Raw genomic sequence first — 20,798 nt, forward strand, 5'->3', positions numbered from 1 at the left:
ACCTAACCTAACCTTGAATCTCACCAGGGTACAAGGTTTGAAATTGATAGGACAGTTTCAATTTCCTTACTATAAAGATATATTTCTATAAGTCCTAAATATAGAAAAGTTTTAAGTTTTTGTACTTCCTCATTGATTAACATTAGATAGATAAGTTTACGAGCAGCTACACTAATCATCACGTCCCTTTTTTTAAAATCGTAGCTATTCTATATCAAAGCTATTTACTTTATATTCTTAAATGATTCTTTTTCAATTGCTAATTGCTTTCACATAGTCTCTAAGGGCTTTGTTTTAATAGGTTTGTAGGTTTGGGTTTGATAAAATTAAGCATATGGTTTTATCGTTGCGGACATGCTTTAAATAATCATGTTTTAATAATAAAACTATTCTCCAAAGTTTTATAAGAAATTTTTTATTCGATGGCTTTTAAAACTTTTATTGAATTTTGATTGCTAGGTTTATTAAGTTGAGTGTATCACCAACTATTGAGGATGTATATCAATTTATTAGTCTTTTACCTTTAGATATTATTATTTAAAAAATGACATTAGTACACTCTGCAGACATTATGGACTATTAATTATGTCGACTAAATGAACCTAAATACCTTAAAGTTCCGCTGCTGAACAACAAAATTGTCCTTGTGTTGTTTTTGCAATGATTTGCTTTTATTATGACTCGCAAAAAAAGTTGAAAATTTGCAAATAACAATTTGATTTGGTTAGTTTGGTTCTGACTTTCAACATGGTTAGACGTTGTAATTTTAGGTATTTCTAACACTCACATTGTGTTCTATAAAGCTTTGCTGGCTTGCTAAACCTTGTACGTTTTTAATATATTGCCCTTGGCCAACAAAAAAACATTAAACTAAAATTTTTTTATTAAATTCGTGGCAAGGTGTCTATAAATATTCTTCCTTATACTAAAGTAACAGGATGTCTGTTTTTCTGTATGTGTGTTTGTATGTTTGTACCGAAGGATTTCGCCAACCGCTGAACCGATCGGTTTTTCCTAAACAGGGTAGCTTCTCATAGGTCCCGGGAAGGTTTATAACTATTTTGGGAAATAAGGAAAAAATTACTCCCCCCCCCTAAAATTTATTTTTATAAAACTATGATAAAAACTAGAGTGGGGGGGGGCGCCCTCCCTCCCTCCCAAACGACAATTTTTTATACTTTTTTTTAAATCTAAATTTAAAATTTTCGGATTCAACTCCCCTCCTCAAGTGCATCTGGAGGTTTATTTGAGGGGAGGTTGCAAGAGAATTCATCCCTAGAAAAAAAATACTAAAAATATTTTGTTAGAGAACGCCACTGTTTGACTTAATAGGCTTCCCTTCTTACGAAAGTGCCGAAAGTTTTTCTTTTTAAAACTTCAATTGATTGATTGATTGATTGATTAGCTATAGTTTCTTAGGGTTTGGGCCTAAGTAGTCATGGAGTAGGCTCAGACACTTTTGTCTAGCCACTAGGGCTATCAAGCTTCACGTTCAAGCACATTACGACTTGACCCGCTGTTACATGAGAGCTACTCTTTATTACCTCACCCTCGCCAAGTATGGCAGGTGTCCTAAATTAAGTCACCGTAATGAATGAGGCTCTCCGCAGAGGAGCTTGGGATAAGGGTAGTACTAATATTATGTACGTGACTATTGGGTATCCAAACTTACTCAATAATTCCCTTTTAACACAACCAGGGGAAGTTGCGTGATTATTATTGCGAATGAGAAATTCGAGTCAACACATGGAGAATTGAACTTGAACTCTCACCACCGTAGCTCAGTGTGTTACCACTTCAATTTAAAGTTGGGGGTTAGGCTTATCCCTTAATCCCCCCCCCCCCCCTGCCTCATGGGGCCCTAGAGGCCTCTAGGGACAAAGCTGCTAGGTAATAGTAATGGAAATGTAAACTAGACTAATTTAAAAGTCTTATTTAATAATTACCCTTGTACAATATTCTATTGCAAGTCTTGCATATGATGAACTCCAATTTAGTTTCCGAAAGTGTACCTAGCGTCCGCGTCCTATCTCGAAATTTGCTACTAGCTAAAAAAGCTTCAAACTTCCAAAAAAAATATTAAAATTTTAAGCATTAAAATTTTGAATGTATAATGTATAAATCGCTTTGTTCTCACAAATTTCTGGAGTAGCTGAAAATAGGGTCTGCAATAATTGGGTTATCTGCTGTACACTTTAGGAAACTAGGGCTCGAATAGGAAATCCATTTGGAGCTGATCTTGCATATGATAAACAAATACTATATTAATGTAGACTGGTTCAGAAAGTTATACTTGTTAGCCTGGTTCTAATACAAGATGTGCATATGATTGAACAAACTCCTGTTGTTATGAAATGTTTACAGGGAACAAAGGTAACATACTTTTTTTAACTCTTTGGTTTTACTATTTCTGCCAAGGATCTAAGGGGATAAGAAAATGGCCGATAAAGAGATTTACATCCCTAACGATGAGACACAAAATTACACCTTTCGCAGATTACAATTATTGGTTGAAATGATTGGACACTTAACTTAATTACCAACCAATCAAAATTCGACAAAGGTACGCTAAAATGTTAAGCTAACGAATAAGAAAACTTTGTTTTAAAACTTTGGGGACTAATTAACAGTAATAAATAGCCCATTGTCCCCCCCTCTCTCTCTCTCTCTGATTTCCACAAACTATGAAAATTATTCAAGATTAGGTATAAAAATCCAATTTTTTCAGCTTGGATTGAAGCTAGCAGATGCAGTAGACAAATGTACAGCAGCGCCTGCTATAAAAGAAAAAGAAACAGAATGTCCTACCATTGATGATATCAAAGCTAAATTTAAAGGTAAAAATCCAAATGATTCTTGCTAAATGAAGTTTAATTCAACATTGAAAGACATTTTAAGTTAAATATCCCTACTCCTTCACGAATATTCTATTGATTATCATTTTAAGTAGGTTTATGTCATATCATTTATGTTTACTTGGTTTTGATTAGTTTTTGTGTTAATTATCTATCTTTATATATACTCTCCATTACTATTTATCTTTACTAGCGGCTACGCCCCTAGAAGCCTCTAGGTGCACTTAAGGTAGGAGGGAAAAGTCGACCTCATCCCATTTTAAATTTAAGTTTCAAAAGAGTTTTAAAAAATATTTTTAAACCAGGCAGGACCTATAAGAAGCATCACTGTAAAGGAGAACAATATCGGTTCAGCGGTTATCGAGATCCTTCAGGACAGACAAAAAACGCTTAATACTTTAAATAATACTCTCCATTATCATGCATTATGATTAGAAAAACTTGTATGAGATTTTTGTGGACATACAATTACTTACAGACATACATTCAGCTACGTTAGCATCAAGAATAATATCTTTTTAGTGCTTAAATTCAAGTGAATCTGACTCAACTATTTCTGTTACATTCCTTTTTTATTTTTTTCCATAATTTGCATGCACACTGAAAAATATGTCTATTTTGATTGTTTTAGAGGATATGTGTGCAGTTGAAAGCTTTGGCTGGTACGAAGTATCAAGTGCAACACTCCATGAGGCTGTAGTCAAAGACGACTTTAGATCAATCCCACCAGAAGTATCAGCTGATATTACAGAGGAATCAATTGTCCAGTGTACACAACAATGGTTGGATGGCTTTGCTAACAACAAGTTAGTTTTCCAGTTTTTCCATTTCTATAGAAAAATAATTATCAAATTAAGTCATATTTATTCCAACAAGAAAATTCGGATAATGGAAAGAAAACAAAGTAGCAGTTTTCGTCATAATTTCAAAGTAGCTATTGATAAGTTATTTTAGGTTAGGTAAATGTTAATGATTGCCCTGCAGGGTTAGGAAATTGTTCATGCAGGGTTAGAGCCCCCTGCATCCATAGGCTAGAAAATGGGGAAAAACCTACTGACAAAACCCACTACTTCGTATTCTTTCCAAGATCCGAAAATTCTATACAATTCTATTTAAAAATAATGAAAATTGCGTTTCTATCTTTTATTTAAATTTTAATTTAGGTGTGCAGAAAATTACTCCCAAGAAGAGATGATTGATTTAAAATACATGTTGCTTGTATCTGCTAAATATAATTGTCTTTATAGTTTAATAGAAGCCGGATGCCAAGCTCATGTGGGTTAATTCTATATTGAAAAGAAGATCGAATTTTATGTATATTTTTAAACATCTATTTAATGAATAAATTATTTGCATCATAATTATTATACATACTTTATTATCAAAAATTAACAATTAACACTTACATATATTGATTAGTATCTAATCCTCAAAATTGCACAGGAAAAGTTTTCCAGTATTGCTTTGGAACCGATTAAAATCTGGTGAATTAAAAGTGGTTCTCAGCCATACTGAAAACTCATGTATAGCTTAAAATTGCAGACGATTTTCCATGAATATTAAAATAGAAATCATGATAATAACAATAGTTTTGTTAGCCTGGGCCTTTGTCCTCTTAGGGCTAACAAAACTGGTTAATCTTTTGATTTTTAAATTTTCATATCCATGGAAATCTGTCTATAATATGTTGCTATAACTATAGCTATTATGATCCAGAAAGGTTTCGGGCACATTTCACTACTTCTCTTTGTATTTCTGCTGCCTTTAAGTTTTGAATACTCATCTAAAATTAAAAAAGCATGAATTCTTTGAGAAAATACAATAATAATTGCCCAGAACAAATTTAAAGATTTTTCTGAAAGCATATGCTTTGTATTCAACATATAAGAGATCAATCATACAACTTCAAATGATTCAGTACAAGAAATTAAGTGGCATGGTGTGAAGTGAACAAATTGGAACTAAGATAAGGCCAATTGGACAAAGTTTTGTCATAGTGTGCTTTTTATCAGAGTAGAAGGAAGAAATTGTTAATTTTTCGATTTGTTCTCTAGATAATACAACAATTTTTAAACAGGAAATACTAATATAACCTTACCTAACCCAGGCTAAACTACTGATTATAAACTAATTAACTGAAAGCTTACTGGAAACAGAAGGGTGCAGGTATAAGCGAACCCAATACAGAGTTGTGGGTGCCATTGGAAGACAGATCCTCCATACCCCATCCATCCAAAGTAGCCATCCCTTTCTTCTCTATTCTCGTAGTTTCCTAATCCTCCCTGAAAAAGAGGTTATATGAGTATGGATAACAAGATAACAACAATAAAGTTTAATCAATAATTACTTGGGTTTCCCAAATCCTTATACCAAAAGTTTGGTGATTTTAATTAATTACTAAAGTTCCTTACAACCTTATTCCAATGACAGCTTATGAGCTTTCTAGCACCTAAAGAAATCAACTGGCTGCTAAGTTTTGGGTCCTTGGAAAAGTGGGGCAGGTAGTTATCTGTATATACTATAGATCTATTGAACAACTGACAGCAAAAGAGTTTTCTTGACATTGCAAATTTGTAACAAACAAGTAAATCACATTGAGAGTAGATGTTTGAAATTAAAAGAACAATTGTGACACACAATTCATTAAAAAATTGCATTAGGAAAATTTGGTGAATTTTGCAAACTGTTTACTAAATAGTCTTTTATTGAGACAAAGTTAATTGCTAACTTTATAATTTTAAAAAGAGGAGTTCTATATTCAACAGAAAAGCTTGCCTGTGTAAAATTGCTCATAAGACCAAGAAATAGAACTTGTTGTGTAGAATCCCCATGCATAGCTTCCCAAGTGTTGGTATTCATAAGAACTTTTCCATCTGGTCCAGTTCCTGCAAATAGAAATATATTTATTTATCGCATCATATTATAAGCAGCTTTCCACGGATAAAAATGTACAGTTATAAGATTAAAACCAGTTTTTTAGCTCCGTGTTGATGAAGGCACCAGCTGAAAAAATGGTTTTAATCTTATGATTGTACATTTCTATATTTGTAGAAAACTGGATATAATATGATTTTTTCAGTATGGCTAAGAACCAGTTCTAATCCACCGGATATTAATTGATTTCAAAGCAATACGGAAATATTTTTACTTCTTTGTAATGAATTCCAGCAAAGATGAATTTGTCTTCTATTCAAACAGTGCAGGTTTTTATCAGAAATATGGTATAACCTACAATCAAAATAAATCTAAAATAATATTTAGGGGACAAATAAAAAGGTCGTCAATTTTACTATGTGCTTCCCCCCAACAACAGCTGAAAATCAAATACCGTTTTTTTTTATCTTTTTCCGAATTAATTTCGTTGTTGGTATAAGCTGGGTTTTTATGAATCAAAAATTTCTGCAATTACCTTTGTTAGCCATGTAAGCCGCTAGTTTAGCCAGACCTCGAGCAGAACAATTACCATTCACACTGGGATATTGGCCTCGGCGGTACTCAGGTCTGTTCAACATTATTATATCATTGTCCTAAATATCAAAAATAAAACAATCAGGTTAAGTTGCACAGCAACATGACAAGCAACAAAATTTGCAACTACATTTTAGTATAAAAAGTGTCTTATTTGTAAAAACCAAATTTTTATGTGTTTGATAGGTTTTATGAAGGGAGGGGTTATATGACATAGTTCAGACAACGGTGTTCCCAAATATTTTTTTTTTTTTTGATGGTATCTGCTCCAGTTAACCCCCCCCCCCCTCCCTTGGTGTAAAGGAGGGATTAATATATGCACATTTCATAGATAAATATTATTTGTACTAATAAGTAAATCTAACCTTTAGATTTGGTTTGGTATTTTTCATTATCTTCATAAAATTCCAAATCATAGCAACAATCTCAAAGAACCCATAGGTTACTCCACTACTCAGTCCTAGCGAAGTCCTAAAAAATGTTACTGTTAGATTATATTCATGACCTTTGTCTTGAAGTCATTCTTATACATGATAATGAGTTGTGCCTGTATGCAAGGACCTCTAACCAAAACCTCCCTGCAGAAAGTTGAGATGGTGCATGATTTAAATCTTATCATAAACATCCAATAATATATCTGGTATCTTTACATAGAGATACATGATTAATTCATTTTAGTGTCAAAGTCGGCAGTTCAGGAATATTCCCTTTCATAACATCGCCCTATCGTATTTTTAAAATGGCTTTTAAGAGGTTATTTTAGGTTAGATTATATTGGGTTAGGTGATTGCCCCACAGGGTTAGAGCCCCCCGCAGGGGCTAGAAATAGGAGAAAAGCTACTGTGAAAAATACGAAGAATCGCACCACAAAGTGCGATGTTATGAAAGGGACTATACCCGGAAGTTCTTATAGAAGCACCATCAACTTTTAGGCTTAACAGTTTTTAGACAAAGGGCCTTTACTCAGGGAGGCAGATGGCATTAAAATATATGTTACATTGGAACCCAAATTATTTCAAATATGTTCATTATTTATTGTCTACTTTAATTCAATCTTGGCTAGTTGAATAAACTAGCAGTGTCCAACTTTTAACTAAAAATATGTATTTGGTTAATTAACATTTGAGATGTACATAAATTTTTTGTCCATTGTCAAATACCTGAGGATCCCTGGTTTTTACCTGAAACTATGAACCATGTTGTATCCAGTAGGAGCATGCTTGAAGGTATAAAAGTTCTCCTTCTCACACCCAATATAAACATCAACGCCCAGCTTGGAGGAAACCTCTTTCTCTAGAAATTCTCCAATTGTTAGGTTATCTAGAATTAAAATTATTATCATTTCCACTTATTTGAGATTCATTTATTATTATGTATATATATAGTCTCTTTTGGGTTGTTTGTTTCATCATGGAGGCTATTTTTACAGAATCCTAACTAACTTTGGCTAATATGATCTTAACATGTTAGGTAGAAGAGTTACAAGACTAGTATTATTATTTAGACACAAATATGGTACTTCTGTAAATTATTGAAGAAAAAAGTCTTTTGTTTTTTTTTGCAAAAAAAGACATTAATAAAAAAATGAACCTAAGACAAAAATTGTGCCAATACTTGTATCTTTTGTTACCTGGATGGACTCTTCTAAAGATTTCATTAGCCAGCCACCCTCTTGTTATGGCATGGTACTCTCTCTTACGACCCTCAGGCCAGGCAGGGGCCATTCTCAAATATTTTTTTATTAATTTTACCATTTAAGGGGGAGTTGATCTAACACTGTGTGAAATTATAGACTTTTAACCCTGTGGGATTCCTTCTGTATTGAATAAAACGTAAAAATTAATAGGTCTTTCTTAAATACCTCTACATTAAATGTTAAATAATAAAAAAATATATTTTGTCTAATTTCTACAAGTGATTTATTTTAATAGGGTAGAAGTACCCTCCAATTAAATAGTTATAAACCTCCCTAGACTATATAAGAAGCTTCACTCTAAAGGTTTAGCACTACAGACCTGGTGCTTTTAAACAAGAGTTATACAATTTTACCCAGCTAATTTATCTCCCATAACATTATTCTTGATGTTGTGGGTAAGACTGTCTTCCATTTCCAGTGGATACTCAAGCTGAGCCATTCCTGATTCATGTTTCATTAGGTCTACTATTCTTATTTCTTCCTAGACAGATAGATGATCTCAAAGTATATAGTTTTTCATTAAAGGAACCCTGCAAGAAATACACCGATATAACTGCTCAAAGACTGCCACAAGTAGATCCAATACCCCAAATTGACATTTGAAATTAAGTTTTAGGTGTATAATAACTTAACGTAATTCAATATTGAAATTTCCTATAATGAGCAATAGAAAACTTTTAAAGTTTTCTTATACCTAAAATGTCAGTTTGAAATGCCTATAACTAATTTGTTATTGAAGCCAAAGGTTTTTTAAATTGTGGTATTGGGTCTACTTGTTGCAGTCTGTCATCAGTTAGATCGGTGTATTTCTTGCAGGGTTCCTTTAAGTCTTCAAACCCAATTAATTTACGCTTAAAACAAACTGACTTAATGCTATCTAGTGAGCTTAATTTGAAATATATAAATTGGTAAAATCAAATAATTGTTTTTATTTTTACCTTTCCTTTCTGAGCAAACTCTGGCCAATGTTTGCATATCTTGTCTTGGTAGTTTAACCATCCCCTCTCATACGCCATTGCCATACAGATTGCTAATCAAAAAGTTGAATTTGATTCTTTTAGTAACCAAACAACTCTATAATTAATTTGTTTTCTTCTGTCTGCTGTCTGCTTAATGAATTCTAATTATAAAAATTAAGTTAATTTACAAGCAACTTTTGTGTTGTATTTTAAGTATGATGCCATTGTAATCTAACCATTCTCTATCATTCTTATTATTTTCTAATCCTACTAGAGTAGCATCTATAGTAGAGTCATTGTTGGTAAGATTTGAATTTTAAACCAAATTGTGCTATACTAGAAGACATAAACAAGCACACCATTATGAAGCATTGGGAGGAATGATAAAGGGTCAAATCACAAGCTACTATGCATAAGTCTGTTTCTAAGATATAATTAACTATCTTAAAGATAAAAAAAAATATAAAGTTAGTATTCCCAAGGTGTACTGGTAAGGAATGCAAACCTGTAACACTCTTAGTAGAGCTGAAAACATTAACCAGAGAATCTCCATCAAATTTGTTCTGTTTATCAACTCTGAATTAACAAGAACAATTTTGCTGAGGAGTAATGCATTAATAAAACCAGCAACAAGTTGAATAAAGAAAACAATAATTACAGGTTTCTACCTATAGATGTTATGTACTTGTAATTAAAATGAGTTAAGTAATAATTATTAGACAATTGACTCTTTAATTGCAGGATCATTGTCATATGACTTAAAATTAAATTTACCTTCCCCAAAGATCAATCACTTTTTCTCCTTTGACATAGACACACAGCTGCGAATTTTCTTCACATCCAATATCAAACTAGAAATGCAAGTAAAAAATCTATGTATGTTTTTAATTTTAATTTAATGGTTAAGCTATATAAGTTGGAAAGAATTTTAATGTATATAATATATATGAAATCTGCATAAAATTTTAAGGATATTTTATAAAATTAGTTTTTTGTATAATTCTTTATTTAAAAGCGCAAATACAATTTAAGTTAATTAATTTTGACCAATAGGATAGGTGGATTGGAGACTATCTGAGCTCTAATTGGTTGAATGATGTATGACACACCAATCACAGATGTCAAAATTAATTAACTTAAATTGTATTTGCGCTTTTAAATAAAGAATTACACAAAAAACGAATTTCATAAAAAAATCCTTAAAATTTTATGCAGATTTCAAATGACAAATGACATAAACTAGGATGAAAACATCCATAAACGGGATAAGATAATCAAACAAACAAACAAACTTTGAAAATATTGAGTAATTATTCCTTATCTATCCAAAAATTTATTAAATGTGGATGCTTTGTATGGACATTTTAATTGGGTCTTTGAAATTCAACCCATAATGTCGGGAATATCAACATAGCGAAGTTGCTACAAAAGAGGAGAAAGCAATTTGCTAGCAGACGAAAAAGGTCTCCAACAAGGATACTATAGAGGGGGTGTAGTTGTGTGATTATACATCTATATTTATTTGTATATTTATTATTTTTACATTGTGCTAGGAATAAATATTTAAAACTCAAGAGTACATGATAATTAAACCGTACATAAAATGTAATCAATTATAATCAACTAGCGGCTACGCCCTTAGAATCCTCTAGGGGCATTTAAGGTTGGAGGGGGACATCATCCCGTTTTAAATTTAAGTTTCAAAAGAGGGAAAAGATAATTTTTGAGGGAATTGGGGGTGAAGACACCCTCCCCAAAATTAGTTTAAAACCTTCCCAGGAGCTATAAGAGGCTTCACTGTAAAGGAGAACAATATCGGTTCAATATCGGTTAGCGAGATTCTTCGAGACAGACAAAAAACGCTTACTACTTTATATAATAGGATAATGTCTAAAATAATCAAATAGCAATAAGTAATGGACCAAAAAATGAAATGAAACTTGTCTTAAGCTCCTTCTAAATTTTTACCTTTGATATGAAAAGATCCCTAACAGATTCATACCCAGGCGCCACCTCTCCCTCAACTATAATATTCATACTTGCAATTCAATTTGTAATTTAAATCGTCAAGTTATTAAAATACATCAAATTATTTGATTCGATAATAACTTAATTAGAACTGATATTCAGAATCTGTTTAAAATTTTGATTGATGTACTAGATCCCAGGGAGTAAGGGAGGGGACAATGGATCGAATATTCAATTTTTAGGAGTCTCAGACTTTGGGGACTGGCTTAAAGGGAATGTGCAAGAATTTAGCAGTTTCTGACTGAGTTTGGGGACTTGCGCATAGAATGCCGCTACTCGTTATGTATGTTTTGAATATTGCAGACGGGGAGACGGGATAAGGGAAGTGGGGGGAAGGGAAATAAACACTCGTTGTGTTAGTTTGGAATGTAGCAGACGGGGAGAAGGGAGAAGGGAGGTGGGGGAAAGGGGCAAGGGGCAAGGGAAATAAACAGAATAAAAAGGGGCAGTCATATTCTTGCTAGGAGCTGGCCGGGTCCAATAATCTTTTAATATAAAAATCACACCAAAAAACCTCAATATATTTCATCAAAAACAAGTTGTGATTTCACTTTACATAACGCTATGGAAATCTATTATTCAATTAACAATCCCTTTATAATTTCCTACAAATTTATTGGATTAAACTGGATTTCATGCCCTTTCTTTGATAACTCTTATATTGAATTAATTGCCCATTGTCCCCTCCCTTACTCCCTGACTAGATCCTATCTATAATATTATGTTTTGTTTAATTGTAAATACTTAATTAGTAGGTTACCCATATTGATTAAATTATAGCATGCAAATATTTGTGTATCCACATACACACATACTTGCGGTTACTCCCCTAGAGGCCTGTAGGAGGCACTTAAAGAGGAGGAACTTAAACCCATTTTATCTAATTTTTCCAATGTCTATGTTGCGTTTAAGTTTCTACGAAAATATTTAATTTGTCCAACGTTTAAGTTGCGTTCAAGTCTCTACGAGAACATTAAAATTTGTGATTTATTTTGGGAGGGTGTTGGTACCCCAAATAGTTATAAACTTTCATGGGACTTATGAGAAGCTACCCTGTTAAGGAGAACCCGATCGATTCAGCGGTTAGCGAGATCCTTCGGTAGAGACTAACAAACAGACAAATTCCATAACCCAATTTCTAATTTCAGATTTAATAGAAAATATAGTTTTTAAAAATTTGGGGGGAGAGATTTTTTCTAGGGACGATTTCTCATGGGAGGGTGGTGGTACCTTCCCCAAAAGAATTATAAACCTTCCCAGGGCCTATGAGAAGCTACCCTGACAGACAGACAGTTACTTTATTATAAGGGTTATTGTAAACCAAACCTATAAGCAAATCTAATGATTTATAGGAATTAAAATTGATTAATTAAATTTAACAAAACATAACAGAATAAAATTTTGTAGAATAACAATCAGATTAACAAAGTTACAAATATTCACCTATGTAAGAATTTGTTTCGTGTTTCATTTTTTAACAATATTTAACTTTTAAATAAAATTTGAAAATGTAAATTTTATATTTGTGTATTGCGTAATAACTACAAATTGGAACTAAGCTAACATAGGCAGTGGGCAGTGGAAGTGTACACAAAGAAATGGATATTTAATAACAGGCATCTAAAGGGATTAGACAATGGCCGATAAATTGATGAACAACCTCAATGTGTATTCACAAAATTACCACTCTTATAGATTAGAATTTATGGTTGAAACGTTTGGATTAGGTAGAGTGTCCTTACGCTTCAACCACTCGTACAAAAGGGTTAATTTTGTCTATCATCGTTGGAGATTTAAATTAATTCAATGTAATGCCATTGTCTTATCCCTTTAGATCCCTGGATAAAAGAGCCGCGCTTCTTAAAGCTTTTATTGTGTAAAATAGGTCATTTAAAAATGTTTTCAAGCTCACTTATATATCTTTTTCTTCAAAAGATAATAGAAAACACGAATTTAAAGTAATATACGACTTTTTGTAGTGTTTTTAAGATAAGTGTGAGCTTTAAACAAAATACATACCAAAGAATTGGACCAAGGCTCGGCAGCCAAGGCTGGATTCAGGCGTGCAGATTTAGGCTTTGAGGAGACTGGATCGAATAGATATATATTGCACACAAAAGATATAATGAACAGACTGACATACCCTATTTGTGTATATGATAACTGCGCCACTGAAATATCTTGATTGTATTATGGAGCGAGGGTGTGACGTACTATTTCTTTTTAAAATTGCCATACCTCCAACCTATCTCAAGTTATTTCAGGGTCAGATTTTGTATATGATATATCCAGTACATTTGAGTTTTTTCCACTTTTACAAATTGTTTTATTTACAAAAAATATACCCATATACAAATAAAAGCAACATTTTAGTGGTTATTTGCGCGTCTACTGTTTTGTAAAAGATTACGTAAATTCTCAGACTACTGGGTATCTATCATCCCCTCTAACCAAATCAGAATGATAAAGAAAAGTGTACACTTTTAGAGTTTGTTTAATGAAACAGCATACTTTTAAAATGACCCTTGATTACATAATATATGTACATAATTTTGAAAAAAAAAAGTATGTGGGTTAATAGGATAATTTCTCAGGTCAAATTAACAGAGAATTTCGCATCATTAAACCTCATTTTGTAGGTATTTTCACGCAATGTTTCAGATCAATAGGGCGATTCTAACTTAAATAAATTTACTATTAGAGCTATCTATCATAAAGAAAACACTCTAATTTTAAAACACCTACCATATCAATAGAATTTGGTGTTATTCACAAAACATACAGGTTTTCTGCGTACTCACTTAGAGTTTATAGAATACATTTAAAAGTTTAAAAGTTCATTTTATCTTCAAAGTTTAACTAGCTTCGGATAGTGCTATGGTTAAGTATTGAACTAAACACCGCATAATACTAGCGACGTTAAAATAACTTATCATAACACTGTATACTTATAGTGTATATCATCTCTTGCAAATGATGAAATAACCAAGTTATTGGTTCTTTATATTATACATTATAAATAGTTTTGACATCAAGATTCAATAAAGGTCCCAAAGTCCAACTTGGTTTAAGAACCTGTTTATTCAACATTTGGTTACTTGATAATTTACCGTTCAATAGCCCCTTCCCTCCCTGAATATAATGCAAGCAAAATCTGATGATTATTAAACCTATAAGGATGGTATTTCAGTTTAAAAGGTGTTTTACTCGGACATATAAGCATTACATTTTCATGTAAACAGATGAATACAACTTAATAAGTAGCTTTGCCATTTAAAAAAAATCAATTATTAAAAATTATTTGTCGATAGAATTTATTCAATTTTTATGATCAAAATGAGATTTTATTCATTTTTTATGTACAAATTTAATTTTGATATGTTGACAAGATTTTTTTTCTGAGCAAGTTTTTTTTAAGGGATCACACTGCACTCATGACTGTAGAAAGTTAAAGGTTGCCTATATTTGCTTTCTAAGACTATTTATTTAGCTTATTAAGTGGTATATAGACCAAAATATTGACAAAATATAATTTTAGCAAATATTAGAAATTAGAAAGATGAAAAAAATGATTTCTTAATGAATATAGATGCTTACCTACTACTTTCTGTTATCAAGAGCACAGCGTTTAATATGATTATCTTTGGATTACTTTTATACAAAATTAAACTATAAAGGTGCTGGGATAGGCTTGTAGTGCAGGGATTGGCTTTTAGTAAGTTCATTTATTTTAATATTTTTGTCTTTATTTGCATTTTAAATTGGAAGAGATATGACATTTGAGTTTGACTTTTTCACTAAATAAATAAAGATATTTTTTACACAATATAAAGTATGCATTATTTTGTCATTAAAATTTGAGAAACTCTTATTTTGACTGGTGAAAAATTGTGTTTTTTTTTGTCTACAGATAGCATATCTCTTTCAATTTTTGAAGAAAAAAAAATATTTTAAAATTACAAATTTTAATTAAAATTCGATTCTTTTAAAAGGCTATAAACCCATCAGCAAAGGTATTAAAATGGTTTATGTTCAAAGGTACAAAATAATTTATTTTAGATTTTTAAAAATCATTTATGATTATCAATTAATGCATTGTTAATTTTTCTTAAAAACTACAGAGATGGGTTTTTGAGTCAAGAATGCCGCGTTTTTTTCGACATTTTTTAGATCTGCTGTCTTCCGTCAATCAATCATTATTATGAAAATGCCTCGTAGGATTTAAACAGAGTATACAACAATTTTTTTAAATTATTTCGCTTTTGTATGTACGGCTTTTATAGAAGGAAAAAAAATAATCTAAATCTATTTTTGCTGTATATCAATTAATGCATCTTTATAGAGCTTTATTGGACATTATACAAATGGCTAAAATAATAATTTTAAAATTTTTAATTTCTAAGTTGTATACTCTGTTAATATCCTACGAGGCATTTTCATAATAATGATTGATTGACGGAAGACGACAGGTCGAAAAAATGTCGAAAAAACGCGGTATTCTGGACTCTAAAACCCATCTCTGGTTTTATTATATTTTTATACATGTTATATTGGCAGGCTGTCTTTAATATAATTATTATAACGCGTCACCGAGCTGATTCATAAAATACAGGGTGTACATTGAGAGCTAGAAAAAGTGTCTCCTAAAAAAGGGGACAAATGTTACAACGTTGGGCCAAACTATTCATATTAGAAGGAAATATGACGTCAATCGGGATACTTCGACCAAAAGTAACTTTTTTAAGGGACACTTTCATCAGTGCACAATGAAATTTATTATCTTTTTAAATTTAAAAAATCAAATTCAAAACAAAGAAAAATTTTTTATAAGTTTTTAATTTTAAGTAAGTATGTAATATTAAAGATTCTTTGAATGAAAAAATCTCTACTATTAAATTCATTATTGAAAATTGTATTTTAAAATTTAATCTGCACACACTGTTTTATTTTAATATGGATTTTTATTTTTGATTATTGGTCATAAATTGTACTTGAAACTGTTGTTAAAACCCTGTATTATGATTTAATAAAAATAAATATATTTGTAAAGAAAGACCGAGTAAATGAAAGAAAACATGCAGGTCAGGGATCTTAATGAATAAGACAATGGCCGATGTACATTCCCAATGATAATACACAAATAACCCCTTCTGTTGATTACAATTAGTGGCTGAACACTTAACTTAATGAACAAACCAATCAAAAAGTCGACAAAGTAGTTCAGCCAACGAATAAGAAAACGTTATAATAAAACTATGGAAACTAGTGTAATAAAAAGCCTATTGTCCCCTCCCTTCCTGCATCCAGGAAGAGATATTCTGAAAGCAACAAAGCACAGTGCAGACAAAGATTTAACAAAACAAAAAATTCTATGATTTTACCGCAACCTATTTCTTCTACACAAAACAAATCTCCATCATCAATTTTAATTATTGAAGAAGAAAGGAACATATTTCTAGCTCATGTGGAGAGGGGGGGGGGGGCTTTAACTTTGTAGAACCCTATCTATATTGGGTTTCTATCCCTGTGCGGCTCTTTGCAAATTACTTACCCTAACCTAACCGAAAATATGAATTAAAAATACACTTTTTTAGTTAATGGCCGTCACATGCCTTTCAGAATATCCCCTCCCAAATGGCGATTTAAGCTTAAACAGGGTACTTTTAAGTAGTTAAAGAAATTGAAAATTAAAAATTCCGTCATTAGATTATACATATTTATCACAAGGTTATAATTTTAATAAATTAAACAAAAAACAATTGATTGGATTTCAGCTCTGGAAAAACAAGAAAATTAAGGGTCCATAAAAGAAATTTGCAAAATATATAGCATAAAACTAAAGTTTTTCTTCTCAGTTTTAGAAAAGAATTTAAACCACTTCATTTACTCTTTTTTGGAGGTGTTTTATTCATTAAGTGGTAGGTATATTGCAACTAAAGAAAATATATTTTGCCCCCAACACATGTGAGAAGAAAAGCATACGTTTATGTATCTTATTAGGGAAAATAATATCAAATGAAAGTAAGAAAGAATTGGTTTTGGAGGTAAAATATGTTTGTTCAGGTGCCAAATTCCTCCTTAGAATTTTACTATTCTAAAATCACAAGTAGTATTAATAACAAGGATGTACTCAATAACAACATAATAGTTAGCGTAGCCAAGTTTAATTGTTCCAAAAGAATACTTCATTGGACAATGTTGTTTATAATCAATAGATTTTCACGAGAAAGCCCAATCTGTCCCGATTTTGTATCACTTTGAAAAGTGCGATACCAGTTACGTCATATACGTTTCGGGAAAGAAAAAGGGAAGGGGGGAAAAAATCTCTTCAAAAGAGATGGGAGAAAAGGGAAGAGATTTTCTTCCCCCCCCCCCTTCCCTTTTTATATGACGTCACAGGAATCGCACTTTTCAAAAGTGATACAAAATCGGGACAGATTGGGCTTTCTCGATTTTCACTAGTGGAAAAGATTTAGTAATGATTATTTATTGCATCGTATTATAGACAGTTTTTCGGAGAAAATATTTGGCTCAGATTTGGTTCAAATCCAGCGGTTAGTAAACAGTATCGAAGCCATACTGGAATATTTATTTTACGCATCGTATTATAGACAGTTTTCTGCGGATAGTAAAATGAAAAATTATAATATTATGTCAAGTTTTATTGTTTTATAAAATCTAACTATAGAACGAAATGGACAAATATAGCTACAGAGTTGCTTTGCTTCAAGTAAAATACGTCTAAATGGTAATTAATTCTACAGGTATTGTAATGTAATCATGTTATGTTTGTATAATAACAATAATAATATATATGAAAAGGGTGGAAAAGGTAAAGAATATTTAATTATATAAAGATCATTTAGCGCAGCGGTCTTTAACTGGATCAAGACACAATTTCATTAATTATAAAAACTTTACTACATGTTTTAATTTCTGAAATAATTGTGGTTTATTTTTTATGCTTATTGGTCCTAATAGAATAAGTCTTGATCTTTTAAGGAGCGCCGTGCTATTCTACAATGGGATTGTCGGTATGGATTTGGTTCTAAGTGGTCTCTTCTTTACTCATTAAGCTTATCAATTGATTCAACTCTTTTCCAACGTTTCCTGAAAATGAAACAAAAGTTATTATTAAAATTTTAAGAAAAACATGTTAAGAATTTGAGATTGTCTGTTTGTGTATGATTTTTTTTACAACTGGTTAAAAATAGTTGGTTGGTATATATACCAAGCAGTTTTAGTAACTGTTAAATTTAAAACCTTTAATTTATCATTTTTACACTTTTAGTAAAAGCATAGACAATCAAGCACTAATAAAGAGAGATGGACTATAGAGTAGTCAAAAGATCTTTAGAAAAATAAAGATTTAATGTAATTTGTAAAAAAAATCACACAACCTTAAAACATGTTTTAGCTGCCAGTGTCTATATAATAGTCGAAAAATGCGAAAATAATATATATTGTAATTTAATCATCCAATGATGCGACCTTTACAACATGTTATTTACCTGTCATAGAATGTACACTGTAGAATGGTTGCAATATAACCCAATCACGCAACCTTATAACCATGTTTTTTACCTGCCATAGTCTGTAGGGTGGTTGGAGGATCCATCGTGAAAAATAAGTTGTGTTGCAATTTAATCACGCAACCTTCAAAATATGTTATTTACCTGCGCTAGTCTGTAGGGTGGTTGCAGGATCCATCGTGAAAAATAAGTTGTGTTGCAATTTAATCACGCAACCTTCAAAACATGTTATTTACCTGCCATAGTCTGTAGGGTTGTTGCAGGATCCATCGAGAAAAATAAGTCGTGTTGCAATTTAATCACACAACCTTCAAAACATGTTATTTACCTGCCATAGTCTGTAGTGTTGTTGCAGGATCCATCGAGAAAAATAAGTCATGTTGCAATTTAATCACGCAACCTTTAAACATGTTATTTACCTGCCATAGTCTGTAGGGTTGTTGCAGGATCTTTCTAGAAAAATAAGTCGTGTTGCAATTTAATCACGCAACCTTCAAAACATGTTATTTACCTGCCATAGTCTGTAGGGTGGTTGCAGGATCCATAGAGAAAAAACTTTCATCTTCCGTGCTACTAAAATATAACAGAGTATATTTAGGATTCTTAACATATAACAATTTTGGATGATATTAACAAAAAATTATATTTTTTTAAATTCTTGACATCCAGGAAGGGAGGATGGTACCATTGACTTTTAATAATTGAAATAACTATTCTTTCATCGTATTATAAACGGCTTACCGCGGATATAGAATGTACAATTATAAGATTAAAACCACTTTTTTAGCCCCAAGGTGCCGAAGGCACGGGATAAAAAAAACTGGTTTTAATCTTATGATTGTACATTTTTATATTCGTAGAAAGCTGGATATAATACGATGCTAGACATAGTTTTTTCGTATGGATGGAACCGGTTCCTATCCACCGGATTCGAATGAATACGAGAAAAGAAAATATGAAACACTTACTCTCGTTTCTTATTGACAGGATTTTCCCAGGGGTGATTGTCGAATTGGTCCGTAAAAAATATACCCTCTGTGGAAGATTGTTTACCTAAAGTTTGAAAATACAACATTATTTTTATCAAAACACAGGAATAAGGTATAACCAACAAGCAAAATAAATCTAAAATAATAATTGGGGGGGATAATTGTTAATGTCGTCAATTCTACATTGTGTTTACCCCCAACCACAGCTGAAAATCATGTATAGGTGTCGTGATTTTATTTCAAATTAATTACGTTGTTGGTGTAAGCTGACCAAAACGTTTCTTTTTGAAAAAAGAAGAATAAACTTCATATAAGACCACCTCTAATCATATTATTCAACTGAAGCCAAACAAAATATTTAAAAATTGTGGATTTTAAAACTGACAATGACCTTATTTGCTTTTTTTTTAGACACAAATCAAATCAAATAAATAAATTATAAGATAGAATTGACAAAAACGTAAAAATGCGTAGATGTAGTCAAACCAATAATGAACTGTATATTAGAACTGTCCCTATAGTTGTATTAGTACGATTTCTTATTTATTCTTAACAACTTTTTTTGAATTTTGATTGTTTAGGTTGAGTTTCCAAGCGTTTCAACTACTAATGTTAATCTAAGGAATATTTTATTTTGTGTATCATCATTAGGGATGAATATCAATTTATCGACCAATGTCTTATCCCTTTAGATCCCTGAAAATCTTACTTAGTTTAAGAATGGCATCTCTGAAAGGATTGCTCTTCTCCGAAGAATTAGAATTGATGCTGGTATTGCTGGTCCGCGTGCTGGAACTGCCGGCCGCCGACAGCCGCGCAGTAGACAAAGTTAACCTAAACATAAATAAATAAATAATTGATTAATCCTCTAGAAAGGACGTCCAACCGTTTTTTTATTTGGGAGGGGGGGGGGGGGGGGGCTTATAAAAAGGCGCGGAAAATTTGCTTTGCCCGACACCAAAAACTAAGATTTTTGCGGTAGGGGGGTTAATACAATTATTATCTATTTTCCAAAAATGAGATAAGGGGAGGGGAAGTCCCATTAACCTTCCCCCACCCCTCCCCTCTCTAACCCACCTCAGATATTTCACATGGAGTAAGGGAGGGGACAATGGGCAATTAATTCAATTTAAGAGTTTTTGAAGAAAGGCCATGAAATCCAGAATAATCCAGAAAATTTGGTGGAAATTGTAAAGTGATTGTTAATTAAATCTAGAAAACCATAAACTAAGAAAAAAGTTCCAAGAAAAAAAGCAATCATTTGAAAATTA

The 20,798-nt window shown here is 31.8% G+C and overlaps 3 protein-coding genes across 3 annotated transcripts in view; 1 reads left to right on the forward strand and 2 right to left on the reverse strand.

Annotated features, from left to right (window-relative positions):
* Positions 1-729: 729 nt before the first annotated feature.
* On the forward strand, positions 730-4,216 carry LOC145304329 (uncharacterized). Its single transcript, XM_080146195.1, has 5 exons — positions 730-770; positions 2,274-2,373; positions 2,729-2,837; positions 3,487-3,661; positions 4,019-4,216. Exons 1-5 carry the CDS (start codon positions 748-750, stop codon positions 4,137-4,139), a joined length of 528 nt encoding a protein of 175 aa, XP_080002321.1. The 5' UTR covers positions 730-747; the 3' UTR covers positions 4,140-4,216.
* On the reverse strand, positions 4,216-12,605 carry LOC145304328 (uncharacterized). Its single transcript, XM_080146194.1, has 13 exons — positions 12,450-12,605; positions 10,947-11,002; positions 9,753-9,829; positions 9,484-9,554; positions 8,958-9,049; positions 8,373-8,500; positions 7,954-8,048; positions 7,505-7,643; positions 6,689-6,794; positions 6,265-6,382; positions 5,631-5,740; positions 5,003-5,137; positions 4,216-4,638 (listed from the first exon to the last, which is right to left on the reverse strand). Exons 1-13 carry the CDS (start codon positions 12,475-12,477, stop codon positions 4,561-4,563), a joined length of 1,233 nt encoding a protein of 410 aa, XP_080002320.1. The 5' UTR covers positions 12,478-12,605; the 3' UTR covers positions 4,216-4,560.
* Positions 12,606-17,389: 4,784 nt separating this feature from the next.
* Positions 17,390-20,798, reverse strand: part of LOC145335374 (dystrophin-like) — a 31,579-nt gene continuing 28,170 nt past the window's right edge. Inside the window, exons 46-49 of the mRNA XM_080181116.1 lie at positions 20,237-20,361; positions 19,507-19,591; positions 19,050-19,111; positions 17,390-18,116 (exon numbers count right to left, since the gene is read on the reverse strand). Of these exons, the coding sequence (XP_080037242.1) occupies positions 18,055-18,116; positions 19,050-19,111; positions 19,507-19,591; positions 20,237-20,361 (334 nt within the window). The 3' untranslated portion in view covers positions 17,390-18,054. The remainder of the gene's footprint in view (positions 18,117-19,049; positions 19,112-19,506; positions 19,592-20,236; positions 20,362-20,798) is intronic.

The sequence above is a fragment of the Acartia tonsa genome, chromosome 13 (assembly GCF_053477335.1).
Source record: "Acartia tonsa isolate MP-2025a chromosome 13, ASM5347733v1, whole genome shotgun sequence".
Classification (NCBI taxonomy): Eukaryota; Metazoa; Arthropoda; class Copepoda; order Calanoida; family Acartiidae; genus Acartia; species Acartia tonsa.